Source organism: Lissotriton vulgaris, chromosome 4_1 (genome assembly GCF_964263255.1).
Source record: "Lissotriton vulgaris chromosome 4_1, aLisVul1.2, whole genome shotgun sequence".
Classification (NCBI taxonomy): Eukaryota; Metazoa; Chordata; class Amphibia; order Caudata; family Salamandridae; genus Lissotriton; species Lissotriton vulgaris.
In genome coordinates this window covers 590,886,474-590,901,203 of record NC_141691.1, presented here as the reverse complement: position 1 = coordinate 590,901,203, position 14,730 = coordinate 590,886,474, and the positions used below count along the sequence as shown (strand labels likewise).

General features: G+C 44.2%; 1 protein-coding gene across 1 annotated transcript in view; it reads left to right on the top strand.

Annotated features, from left to right (window-relative positions):
- Window positions 1-14,730, top strand: part of NPSR1 (neuropeptide S receptor 1) — a 1,161,350-nt gene that overhangs the window by 62,407 nt on the left and 1,084,213 nt on the right. Inside the window, exon 2 of the mRNA XM_086966827.1 lies at window positions 13,915-14,008. Coding sequence (XP_086822953.1) covers window positions 13,915-14,008 — 94 coding nt within the window. The remainder of the gene's footprint in view (window positions 1-13,914; window positions 14,009-14,730) is intronic.

Here is a 14,730-nt window from a genome sequence, read left to right as displayed (position 1 = left end):
GCGGCCCATACCCACTGCAACCCCCTTCCTACGCCACTGTATGAAGTAGCTACCACAACTCTAAAATAAACAAACCTTATTGTGAAATTTTGAGACAATACAACTTTGCTATGCAACTAATCTAGGCGTTGTAAAACAAACAATAAAGACACTTGATTTCCCATTTAGTTTGCCTGCTTAATTTCAATGTGAAATAACTGCATTCTGGTACATATAGTTATGGATATCAGGGGCATGGCTAAAAGTGGTGCATCCGTTGTGGTGGCACAGGGGCCCAAATGTTGAAGGGGTCCCAGCCTGTGAATATCTGGCTCTTTCTTTACTCTTTGTTGAGGGTAGGTGGGGTCCAGAGGAGTAGAGGATTAGGGAGAAATGGAGAAGAGGGATGAAAGAAGAAGGTAAATGATAAAAATGAGAAGGGGAGTAACAGTTAACAAAATGGGAGAGAAGGTTAATGGCTGGGAGAGAGACAGGACAAGGAAAAGAGACAATGGAAAATGTCAAGCAAGGTGCCTCAATAAGGATGCCAGGGAGAGGAAGGAAGAAGGAAATGTGTAAAAGCGAGAGACAGAACACAGAAGAGAGAGACTAAAGAAGGTTATGAGGAGGAGAGAGAGAAAGTGAGTAGAGAAATAAGTTCAGAGAGAGAGGAAAAGAAGGAGAAAAGAAGGAAAGACAGAATAAGGAACAAGCAGACCTGTAATTAGGGATGCAGCTGTCATTCATGCGCAAGGTGTAGTGACACCAGAGTCCTGGTTATAATGGGCTGACTCCACCCCAATGATGTCTCTATTTCAATATATAACAATTATTCAAGGCCCTGTTTTCAATGCTTTCATTAGACCTTGTGACACCCTGATGGATATACATCTAGAATTCAAAGCTGTTCGAACCGGCACTCCGCTTTGCTTTTAGATACACATTGGCTCCTGAATCACAATGGTAACTTACATTTTTAAGTAAATATACACTTTTGAGTATGTTTACTACCTTGTGGTACTCACACACTGCACTTTTGTAGTCACATACACATTTGTAGTAACTTACACTTTGGTAGAACATCCAGCACTGCACATGGACAACCACTTGTACTATGTCAGGACTACTGCAGACAATGAACTTTATCTTTCTTTCATAAGTGCCAAACAACCCTTTCTAAGCAGAAAAAGCAGGAGAACTCTGGCCTGGAGCGAGGCTTGGAATGGGAAGAACTTGAAGATGGCCGACGTTCCAGAAGAGGTGACATTCTAGTCTTTTTGGAGTCCGTCTCAGAATTCTATGTGAAGTGCTCAACCTAAAATGTTGGTGCACTTCACCTGAATTCGAGACCCAATCGGTAGCGTTTTCCCAGTGTTCTGAGTTAGTTTAGTTAGGGGATTCCTTTTCTTAGTTTTTTCCCTTCAACTTTTGAGTCCCTGTTCTGAGACCGTTATAGAGGAATTCCTCGAGGGGATTCAGTGGCATTCCCCGACACCCGCTTTCTTCCCTGAAGATAGCCTTCAGCTCTGGCTCATGCGCAAGAAAAGAAAGACATGAGATTGTTATGCGGCCACAAAAGTCCACGTTGGCCGCAATTAAGGACGAGACGCTGATATGCAAAAGGAGCGTCAAAGAAGAGTTAAGGAAGCAAAAGAGAGAGAGTCAAGACGTGTATTCCTTGGCTCCTCAACAAACTAAGTTTTTGATAATTACAGAGTGTAGTCTGATTAAATATAACATTTAATTTCAAGAGAAATAAGTGACTGAATTGAATACTCAAAACCAAAGGGGATGATGGACAGAGTGTTGAACATTGCAAGCACTCACCCCCAGGCAACTGATCTGGGTTTAATCCATCATCATTCTTTAGCTCACTCCGCCACCCTAGTTCAGACATGGCCATATGCAAATCAGTCTGACCCTGTGCCTCATGGGAACAGTCCAGCCCGAACTGCGAAACCATGTCTTCCCTGGACCGGAAAAAGCATCCTGGGACAGGTTTCTGGCTAATCAGCTGTCATCAGCCACCTGAGAATATCAACCAAGATCGGGTACGTGCATATAAGAAAAAATATATTAATAATAAGAAGTAGAGGATAGAGAAAGCCACAAAACTAGGTATGTCAACATATTATTAGATAATAATAAGTAACCACTGAGGTACTGATTAAACCATAATTAATAATCAATATGTTGGCTATTCCAAGACAGACAGGAATAAGCTAACAGACACAGTTTACTGACTAATACCATTGAAGTGAAAAAATAGAAGAGAGGCGGAAGCTGAGGGTTATACTGATACGTTATACATAGTTGAAATAGAGAAAATAGTAGGCGAGTAGCGAGACAGTAGAGGTTAGAATTAATGAGTGTTGTCATTATTTAGCCTTCTGAGCGCCCAAACCAGAAGCAAGTGTTGCTGAAAGAAGATTGGAGCAGGAAGCGGATAACCATTGGCAGTCTCTTCTCTCTTTTGGTATTTTATCCAATCCCCCTACCCCTTCTTGAGGAGACATTTAGCTCATCTTTCACACAGTAGTGCGCAGGTGTTTCCCAGAGGTGGCATTGGGAGTAGGCATCTCTGTTCCTGCGCAAGTACTAAAGAAGTGGCTCTGGCATACTACAACACCCTCCCATAGAAAGTAAAGGAGGTAGGGACTTAAAATAAAACCTCATAGAAAATAATATTAAACTAAAATAGAATATTTAAAATGTTACAAATTAACATATATATTTTATAATGTTAAAGAATATATACAAAAAGTACATATTTATTATTTACTTCAAAAATATTTATTGATTTTTAATTTGAAACAAAATATAACATTGAAAAGTAGTAACAATAATGATATTAATTTTAATAAATTCTATACACCACTTAAAAAAAATATTAATACAAATTAAAAGCATGTCTATATCTTTACTATACTGTAATAAAGGGATATTCCACAGTCGGGGTAGAGGTATCAGTGTGGTGAAGTATATGGAAACAAATTAAAAAAAGAAAATTACAAAATAAATTAAGAAAATATTTTTGTGTTAAATATCAATTGAAATTATTTTATATTTTTACTTTAAATGTAGAACAAAATGGAAAGAAAATGCTAAAGCATTACCAAATTAATTTTAAATTAAAACTTTCATTAATGGAAATTTATTAAAGTAAATTACAATTATTTTTCCGGATTTTAAATAAAAATATATTCCCTCCTGAGAAATAATTGTATTGTGCATTAATAAATATTAAACTGATGTCTACAATTAATTAAAATTAATGTAATGTGGTTGTTATCAGTATAAGCCCGCACTTTATATCCTTTATATGCTGGCTGACTTGTCAATATGTTATTCTGTGGGAGCTGTTCTAAAAAATGCCTTACATTGGCAAAAGTCTATTGATTTTTTGATTGCTCTTGAGTTTGAATGTGTATTTTATTACTTAGGATATGTACTGTACTGGAGGTCCACATCTGCTGCTGATTGTATATTTGTGCATAGATGATAATTCCATCTTTACAACAACTACTTGCCCTCTAATTTAATTCTGGTGGGGTTCGATTAAAAAGGAAATAAGCCACTGTCGTAGCCTTACAAAAAAAGTCTTCTAGTGAGCCTATGGTGATAATTGGAAAACTTGCCGAGAAGGTGGTTAACAATCAACTTACTTAGTTTATCATCATGAATGATCTTTATCATTCAACCCAATCAGGTTTCAGGTCATCCTACTCGACACATCTCTTGCTAGCCACTGAAACCCTAAGGCAATGCATGGATGCAGGTCAGACGGCCACACTAGTCCTTCTGGACTTAAGTGTTTCTCACTACCTCCTTGATCAAAGATGTGGGATTTTAGGCCCAGAACTCTGCTGCATATGCTCATACCTACACAAACAGAGTGTCCAGGTTTTCCAATACCCTTTCCTTACGAAAATGATCCTCTAGCACACGGCATGTCTCAGGGCTCCATTTTAAGCCCAATTGTATTCAATCTCTACATGAGCCTACTGGCAGAGATCGTGGAATGTCACAAGATGACTATAGTGTCATATGTGGATGGTACACAACTTATAGTCACACTCTCTCAAGACTCGGAAGCCACAGCTGCCCGCTTCTCTGCCTGCTTTGAAGAGCTAGCAATATGGAAGGTCAATCATTGCCTCACGCTAAATGGCAATAAGACCAAGGTACTGATTGTAGGAAAGGTCCCATCTAGATGGTCATCAGCATGGTGGCCCAATGCATTAGGTCAGGTCCCCACACCCAAAAATGCAAAACAAATGTTGGGATTTGGTTTAATTCAAATCTTTCCTTTGATCATCAGACCAGAGTTGTTGCTGGAAAGTGCTTGGGCATTCTTAAAATGCTACGGAAATTGACTGATCTCCTGCTGATACCTGCCAGAAAGACCATTGTGCACGCTCTGTTCACAGCACATTTGGATTACAGGAATATCTTTTATTTAGGCACCAATAAAGGAAGCCTGATGAGACTCCAGCATATTCAGAATCTGCAGCGCATCTGGTTTTAGGGCTTCCTGAAAGATCGTCTGCCTCAAAATACCTGGCAAATTTACATTGGCTTTCAATGGAAAAGAGATTTATTTTTAAGGCAATGTGTTAATGCTACAAAATTTGGTGGAACAAGTTACCCAGCTACCTGAGAGCTCTCATTATACCTTACTGTTCTGCTCGTACTTTGTGATCATGTGGAACTCTGCAGAGAAGAGTGCACAGAGTCTGCAGGGCTAGAATGGGCACTCGCTCGTTCAGCTACCTAGCTGTAAAAGCATGGAATTCTCTTCTGCTCTTCCTGAAGGCTTGCTCTACTGAATGAGCCTTCTGCACAGATCTGAAAACTTGGCTTTTCAGGTCCCTCTCTTAATACATCCACTCTTCCAAAGTTCCACTCACCTCCCGTTTGTCTTGTTGAAGCGGGTGGGCACCGTTATGTAACCATGTGGTCTACAAATGACGATGATTGATTGTGCATAGCCATATATGCGGAAGCCAGATAAACAACAAAGGGCCCAATTATGATATTGAGCAGAAAGCCATCCAATAGCTAGTCGGAGGCTTTACACCTGACATTGATAGTTTCTCTCTGACCACCATATTACAATATCTGCGGTTGGAGGGAAACTGAGGGGGGATTCCGCTGTGCTGTACCGCCTCCTCTCTCAATCTATCCACTCTTCCCAAGTTCCACTTGCCTCCTGTTTGTCTTATTTAAGCGGGGACACACAGTTTGGTCTAACCATGCGCTCTACAAATGACAATGATTGATTGATTGTGCATAGCCATATATGTGGAAACCAGACCAACAAAAAAGGGCCCGATTATGATGTCGAGCGGAAAGCCTTCCAACAGCTAGTAGGATGCTTTGCACCTGACATTGATGGTTTCTCTCTGATCACCATATTACCCTATCTGCGGTCGTAGGGAAACTGTGGGGGGATTCTGCTGTGCTTCCGACAGGCTCAATGAGCCTGTCAGAAAGTCAGAATAACTGATAATCCCCAATTTATGGTGGTGCCTGCTCAGGCACCGCTTTCCGGATTATGATGTTGTTTCCCACAACCTTTCCATGTTGACCTTTCTGACAAGCAAAGGCTATCAGAAAGTGGCATTGGGGGCCCCTAGCAGGGCCCCTGGGCCCCCACGACCTCCACTATAAGACCTGTGGTGAACCCCTAAATATCCCTGCACTGTGTGGGAGGCACCGCATTTTACCTGCCACTCAGTGCAGCAATGTTTTAAAAGTGTATATTATCTATTAAAACTGGGGCTGCAACCTGCATCACAAGCCTCAATAGAAAATATACACTTTGCAACCGCCGTGAAGGCCTTCACATCCTAATTATGGAAGTGGAACTGCCAACTCCGTGACGGGCGGTCCGTTTCCACTATGATGTTGGTTGGACGCTCATCCTACCGATATCGTAATAAGGCCGAAAGTGGGCAGTAATATGGAATGGTTGTTCTTTTTGATGATGTCTGTTTAATTTAATTTTATTGTATCTTAATGTATTTTTATGCCTGCTCTTTTATAATTATTTATTTATAATCGAATAAAGAAAGAAATCAATCAAACAATGTTACATTATGTTTTAAATTGAAAATATGCTAATAAATAGTTTAAAATGAAAAAATAAATGTTTTATTTTTAGATATTGTTTACCATTAATTTACATTTGTTTTTTAAAATCATTTGAAATAATGTAATTTACTTTCATATTGTTTCATATGGAGTTTTATTTTAAGTTTCTACTGCCATTATTTTCTATGGGAGGGTGTTGAAATACCCGTTGTTGGTCATTTGTAGTGCTGGACTTACTACAAAAGTGTAAATTACTACAAAAGTGTAAGTTACACATGGAGGCGCTAGGGGGCGCGCAGCGGGATGGCTGCTTGAGCGAGCAGCTCCGCCGGGCAGACGCCACTAACGGCCAAAATCCATGATTAAACGGACCCAATCTCGATAAAAAATACATCCCCGTGTATCAGAAGATAGCCTGCGTGCGGTGAGTTGCATGGGACCCTGCGATGAGTGTTCTGACTGCTGCTTGTGCTTCCGAGAGCTGACGGCCGGGAGCGACCATCATGGCGGCGCCCGCCCGCACTAGTCCGGAGGCTCCCGTGTGAGGCTGTTTTGGGAGCTGTGCATCGGTGCGGGCTGTGGTCGGTGCCTCAAACTGCACCTAGCTGCAAGGTATGTGCGCCTGACGTCTGCGTCCCCTGCACCACCACAAGGGCTTCAGAGACTTGGAGATACGAACTACGGGGAAATGTGGGGGAAAAATGGCGGCTTCCAAGCGATGAGCCGATATCCTGAATTTGCCCACAAGCAAAGTTACTGCTTCTAACTTGCCCGGCAACTACGCTGCAAGACATTGAAGATGCGACCGGCGCTGGGGGTGCGGTGAATGCTGAGTGCGAGCTGGTGTATGGCGACATCGGTAGCACCTAAAATGGCGGTAGACATGGTCCGGATCGTGGATCGGCTGGCTGGACACGCGATCCCGCATTAGTACTATCGCACATTCGGAGCGCCCTGGGCTTAGATTATAATCCTCAACGCGGAGTGCCGCACTTGGGAGGGTGCGGTACGACAGGCCACTCTGCATGCAACTGCTGCCTGGAATACGGACGTCGGGCCCCACATGCTCCTGGATGGAGACCGTAGCTATGTGCGGTCGTATCTCTGAGGGTTACAGATTGTATAACGCCGCATGAGAACTGTAAGCGAAACTGCCCCACGTGTTTACCTGCAGTGTCTACAACGTTTCACTGGTGCTCAACCTCTCTCAACAGGCCGGGCCAAGTGCAGCTAGTAGTTGGGCGGTGTGGCTGGGCCGGAGCCGCCGAGTGGATCGAGGCGCGGAGCTGTTAACGTCAAGGCTCTGACACTTTCGCCCATGTTCCAGCCTGCTTCTGCTTTGAAGTGTGTTGTCCCTCACTGAGCTCTACATAGGTGACGCTTCTGGCATCTGCGCTGACCCGCTGCCGCGGGCGCGTGACATAGCCCGCCGGACTATCGTCTATAACAGCGCTGCTGGTACGTCCAGCCAAACTGCGCTTAACACCTGGGCAAACCGGAGAAGCAACAAACTAAATTGCCATTTGAATCTCGAAAGGCTCCCAAAGGCCCAACCGGACAGGCGGAGGATGCCCAAGAATCGGAATCTCCGGAGGGCAGCACATTGGACACCATTCTCAAGGCCATACAAGCCACCCGCCAGGACATTAACGATAGACTAGATCACTTAACCAGTCGCGTTGACAGTATGGCGGCTAAGCTGGACAAGCAAGGTGATAGGCTGGATGCGGCAGAGACCAGAATCTCCACCGTGGAAGACGAATCACGATCCACTACGGCCAAGTGCTCCGGTATGGAGAATGTACTGGATGTTATAAAAGCCAAGTCAGAGGAGTTAGAAGCGCGATCAAGACGTAATAACATACACATAGCGGGACTGCCGGAGACCACCAACACTGGCCGTATGGAACCCTAGGTAGAACAATTGTGCAAAGAACTCTTTGGGGCTGACAATCTCTCTAGTATCTTCATCATTGAAAGGGCTCATCGATCTCTGGCTCCCAGGCCCAAACCTGGTGCACCGCCGTGGCCCATTGTTGCCAGAGTGTTGAACTATAGAGACAGAGACACCATCTTGCGACTGGCCTGTGAAAAGGGGGAGATACACCACCAAGGGAACAAGCTGGAGTTTTTCCCTGACTTCACGGTTGCGGTACAACAGGCTCGCAAAGAGTTCACTGACGTCAAAGCCAAGCTACGAGACCTACAGATCCCATACGCCATGCTGTATCCTGCCCGCCTCAAAGTCACATGGGAGGACAAACCGGTGTTTCTATCCTCACCGAAAGCAGCAATGGACTTCATCAAATCGACGGGGCTCAAAGGTAAAAGATCTCAACATAGAAACAGACGCCCTGAGTCGGAATGAAGGTAAGACTGTGTACTGAAATTACCAAGTTTCATGTTCCTGTGCTAGAACTCTGGTTCCTGTGATGGATGGGAGCTGGGGCGAATTATTCAGGGTTCGTAGGTGGCTCACAGGACTAATGTGTTCAGAAGATTTGTTGAGAGCACATCGAAATGCACGGTTCTATTGCAGGGCCTTTGGGACGATAATGCCCTGAGACTGTTAATGGAGCTATTTGAGCGCTAAAGCCACGGTGCGTCATCACACCTCCAAATGGCGGACTTGTAGACTGACGGCACAAGGCGTCGATCATGTGCCTTGACTTTCCCCGCTTTTCTATTGTAATGTACTCATCAGGATGAACTATATGCTGGTGGGTGGTTGGCCCAACTAAAGGCACGAGGTTGCAGATATGTGCGTATCCCCTAGCCCACTGGTGGATGTGATGGGTGGTGTAATGGGAATGTACTGTACTGTGTTGATGCCTGTTGAGCTCGCAGCTCCCATTGGTTTACATTAGTGATGACTCCCTGGTGCTTGCACCTCCAATCACGGACCTTTAAGGCACTCATCTATCATGTTCTGTAGTAGTTTCAAATGGGTGTCATATACCTCTTCGCATTCGGCTGAGACTGCGTATTATTATTATGCTGCATCTGACATTGCCACTTTCCTGAAACTGCTTATGGTCTGTTTCTTAATTGTTTGTTCTGCCCACACCCGTTGACTTGGGTGTAGTATGGGTGCCCCCGGCGGACCTCTGCTTGGGTGATCCTCAGAAAGTTATGTTGCCTGCTATAGTTGACTGGGGACGAAGGCTTCGGCAAAGTTGGGATGCTGAAGTGGGTGTGTTAGGGCGCAGTTTGGTGGGGGGTTGTTGGGAGGTTATGCAATTCAGGGGACCAGTGCACTTGAGATGCATCGCTGAACTCCACCGATTACCGCAAGAATGGGGGTCGGGACCAGACACGTTCCGGTTGACACGATTCATATTTTTGGTTACACTGTGCAGCACGTCACACTGCTAGGCTATGACACTCTATGAGCACTTCAAGTAGAGGTACGTTAAATCTGCTCACCTGGAATGTACGGGGCTTCACACATCCCCAAAAAATCAGACAAGTTTTCGCGAGCCTGGATAGGCATCATGTTGATAAGCTCTATTACAGGAAACACATATTGATCCAAGATCTAACAGAAATATTGGGGCACGCTGGGCTGAGGGTTGTTACTCGGCAAACTACTCCACATATTCCCGTGGTGTCATGATATTAATTAAAAAAGGTATCAACTACAAGATTTCACACTCTGTAATAGACACGAATGGCAGATATGTGATTATCTCAGGTAGGATTCGAGGAAGATGCTTAACGCTAGTGAACGTTTATGGTCAAGACGTAGACTCCCCGGAGTTTTTCCAGGAGGTATGGGGTCACCTGGTAGGCTTAAGTGACACAACAATAGTGTTGGGAGGTGATTACAATGTGATACTAGATACCACTCTGGATCGCTCCACTTCATCCACAGAACCGCATAGGCAAGCAAGGTGCAAATTGCATGAAGTCATGGCAGACTTATCCCTTAGAGACCTTTGGAGGACACGATACCCGCAAACCCCGGGGGCCACACATGTGAATATGGCCCACAACAGCTGGTCAAGACTTGACTTCTGGCTGGGGTCGGACGACGCTGTCCTATGGACCAGTGCCCTTCGAACACTCCCCAGAACTCTATCAGATCACAACCCGGTTCTCCTGGAGATGACAGTCCCCCATTACAGGCCACCGCCATTTAGCTGGAGATTTAATGCGAGGGCATTGTTAGACCCACTCTATGTAGACACTTTGGACAAGGCCATGAAAGAGTTTTTTTTATTGAATAAGGATTCAGTTGAGGACCCAAGCGTACTCTGGGAAGCGTTTAAGGCGACAATCAGGGGGGTATGCATGAGCACGTCTGCTGGTATATTGAGGGATATTCGGACACAGATTACAAACTTGGAAACCAAAATAAAAAAACTTGAAATAGAATATGAACGGTCCTCTAAGGTGGAACTACTGGGGGAGATTAGGACACTTTACACGGAACATCAACAATTGCGGCAGATGAGTTAAAGTATGTCACCAAAAGACCGATAGCGAGGCAATTCGGCGAAGGAGGGAGGCCGGGCAGGATATTGGCCAGGAAAATTTGTGAAGGTAGACGTCCCCAAACCGTAACACAGATCAGGAATTTAAATGGCACACTTCACACAGAACCGGCCGGCATCCTGAACAATTTTGTACAAAACTATGAATCGTTATACAAATCGCAGCACACGGCCTCACCACGTGAAACCTTCGATTATTTACATGATATAGCCATCGCTTGGTTATCTGACCATCAGAGGGAATATCTTGCGCAACCCATCACAGTGGAAGAGGTGACATATTGTCCTTGCCTAATGGGAAGGCACCTGGAACTGATGGGTATACTTGGGAATTCTACAAAAAATGTGTTGAAATACTAGCTCCTCACATGGTGGAGATGTATGGTGCAGCGTTTGATCAAGCGATCCTACACCCCACACTCAGGGAAGCTGTAATAATCACACTATTAAACCTGGTAAAGATCCTGATCTCTGCGATTCCTACAGACCACTCTCCCTACTAAATTTGGATTCCAAAATATTGGCCAAACCGCTAGCGATGCGCTTACAGCCCCTAATGACCAACCTGATCTTACCTGACCAGTCCGGCTTTATTCCCTCTCGGTCCACTTCACATAATACTCGCACGCTATTTGCCCTCTCACATTACCTGAGACCGCAGGTCAAAGCGACTGCAGTCCTGTTGGATGCGGCCAAAGCGTTCGACTCGATTGAATGGTCCTACCTTTTCACTGTATTACAGAGGATGGGCTTCCCTAAAAGATGTTTGGCCTGGGTCACTCTACTGTACACTTCCCTATGGCCAGAGTGAGAGTTAACGGGTACCTCTCTGATCCTTTTAGTATAAAAAGAGGGACCAGACAAGGCTGTCCGCTATCACCTTTGATTTTACGCTAGCACTGGAGCCCTTGGCTTGCATCATTAAACAGAAATACAATCATTCAGCCTTACACTTTCTGGACAGACCGTTACACATATCACTTTACGCGGATGATATGCTTCTTTATGTGCGTGACCCGGTGCAAAACTTAAACCCATTGCTTAGGGAGTACGTGAAGTTTGGTGGTCACTCTGGCCTGCAAATAAATTGGGACAAATCGATTATCATTCCCCTAGCAGACTCCACAACACCACACGTGCTTGATTTCCCCTTAGATTGGCAGACAGACCCGATTAGATATCTGGGTATATGGTACAGTAGGAATCCAGAGGAGGTAATTCGTACCAATTATGGCAGAGTGTTGTCACAATTACAGGACAAAGTAGATAGATGGATCCACCTTCCCTTATCATTAACAGATCGCATCTCGATAGTTAAGATGAATATACTCCCGAAACTCTTATATTTATTCAACAACATCCCGATAACGCCACCGAGGGAGGTATTCAAACGTATCACGACCATAGTACTACAGCTGATTTGGGCAGGTAAACAGGCGCGTATAGACCTTCGCACACTCACTTTGCCCTATGAGAGAGGAGGCTTCTGTGTCCCTGATTTTTACTTGTACTACCTGTGTGCACAAGCGCAGTACGCAGTGCACTGGTATCATCCAACGCCTTATTTAACACACACGGCGGTTGAGGAGGGGGACGCGGACCCGATACCACTAACGGCGATCATAACCCATAAGCGGCCACCGTTACACTCCGCAGATATTAATAGCATAGATGCCACCACACATGCATGGCGTATGCTGGGCAAACTGGCACATAAATTTTCACTGTACGCCCCGGCTCTGCCTCTGCACTTTCATCCCGAAATCTCTGTCACCTCTGAAAAGCTGGAAATGGGCAAATAGGGATAGACAAGTTTGGGGATTTATATAACGAGGGTACTTTTCGTCCAGTAGAGGAACTGAATTATATTAGCAACCCCACACTGTTGTTCCATTTCACATATTATAGGATGCAGAGGGCGATCCGAGACCTTTACCCAGATTACCCCTCAGAACCGCCCTGCCTCAATACTCTGCAGATGATTTTAACTACGACTTCTACATCTCACATGGTATCCAGACTGTACACAGTAGCACAAAGCGAGATTCCCTATACCTCGGAGAAATCAATGCGCAAATGGTGTGATATATTACCAGACCCACTCTCAGAGACTGATTGGTCAGCTACATGCACAATCATTAAATTACTGACACCTAATGGCAACCTGCGCATCACCCATCTGAAATACTTACACCAAACATATTACACTCCGATGCGCCTACACAAATATGGGCTGAGGGAGGACTCTGCTTGCGTAAGATGTGGCAATCAAGAGGCTGATTTTGCACACTTAGCCTGGTTCTGCAACAAAATTCATGATTATTGGCAAGGCATTACCAGCACGCTGAGCACAATGGTGGACACAGAGGTTCCATGCTCTATGAAGGTATGTCTACTGGGTCTACTACCTAAAGTCAAAGGAGGGAAACGCAAGTTCTGTGCGGTGGCCCTACTGATAGCCAGGCGGCAAGTGTCTAAATGTTGGGGGGGTAAGTTGGTACCAAGTTTGAAGAACTGGCTGCGAGATATGTCCTACTGCAGGGATAGATTACTCACCTACGAGGAGGAGTTGCCAGCCAGCTCTCGCCCCAAAGACTATTGGTGTTATTTGTCTGACTACCTGCGGACCTCTGAAGCAGAGGAGTCGTAATAAAAACTTGTGGATGTGCTTTATCATAGGGGAGTTCCCCTAACTGCGCGTTGAAACATTATTGTAATACGTGAACCGTATGTCCGGACCCTGTGCATCACTTTAATTGTATATAACATGAGGTTTTTATATGGTGGCCTAAGGATGCAGATATGTACTGGTCTTCGAAGTTCTTTCTTTGTTTCTTTGATCAACATAGTTGTGTTGATTTCCTTACACTGAAAATGAAGTTCTCAGACACTGCGGGGGAAGGGAAATCGAATGGAACAACTGGTGATATGGTGGTATTTTGTAATTCTATTGAGCTGGAACCGCAGGGGATAACTGCTGTTAATGTGTATTTATATGTGCTTCAACACTGATTATTGCTGCCGGCCTCCGGGTTGTAGGCATTCAGCTGTGTTACCTTGCACCCTTGAAACCTTAATAAAGTCCTCTTTTGAACTTCAAAAAAAAAAAAGTGTAAGTTACACATCTTGAATATCACTGTGTAGTTAGTTTTTGTAGCACTACTGTGGTACTACAAAACATACTAGGAAGTGCAGTTTGTGAATAGGGCCCTAAATATTTTAAAGTGTTTATGAACAAATAAATAATTCAATGTGGTTGATGACATTTAACTCAATAAACTGGTGACTATTGCCCATTCTCTCACTTTGTGCAATAAGTCTTTATTCTTGTTATCTGCCACAGGTTGTCCTTCTTTATGCGTCCACCTATGTATTGGTTTCTCTCAGCATCGACCGATACCATGCGATAGTTCATCCAATGAAGTTTCTCCAAGGAGGTAAGATGATGCCTATTTGCCGTAAATTGTATCCATCTGAAACGGTATTTGTGGGGCATTGGTTAAAAGCAACGTCGGCCATTATCTTGAGATTAAGAGAGTAATCATTGATTGCGTCTGTTCATGCAAATGTTCCCTAACATGCATCCGGGTATACAATGATATATTAGCATATAAAATGTACGTTCGATCTTCTTCATGATTCGGACAGTTTTCAATTGCTTGATTTGTAAGGCTAAATTATTACAAAATTTTCTACAGAAGAAAGATAAAATATTCATTGCAGGCAGAACAATTATCTTCCAGGAACAAATAGAATAAGAAGGAAGGTTGCACTGTGTACCTCTGGAATGGAAGTTCTAAAGCCAAATAGACTCAAAAGCCGCTATGGAAGGATTATGCAGGTGATACAGCTTCAGCAAGGTGCACTTTAAACCAGGCAGCAGGTTTTGATTCTAACTAGTCTCTACGTAAAGCTTCCATTTCTTGCAGAAATAACCCTCTACTGTCAAGTTGACTACGTTGAAAAACAATCATTGCTCAGAGATTCATTTCATTTCAACAGTCTGCATTGATGGACACCATCTTATGTAGGTTTTAGAGAGGGGAAGGTGTTTACTGTAAGTGAAGTTAAAATGGGAAGGACTATATTGACATATGAAGGAAGCTCACTCCAGGGAGTGGACTCCTAGAGGTCCAAGTGTCCACCACCAGACAATACA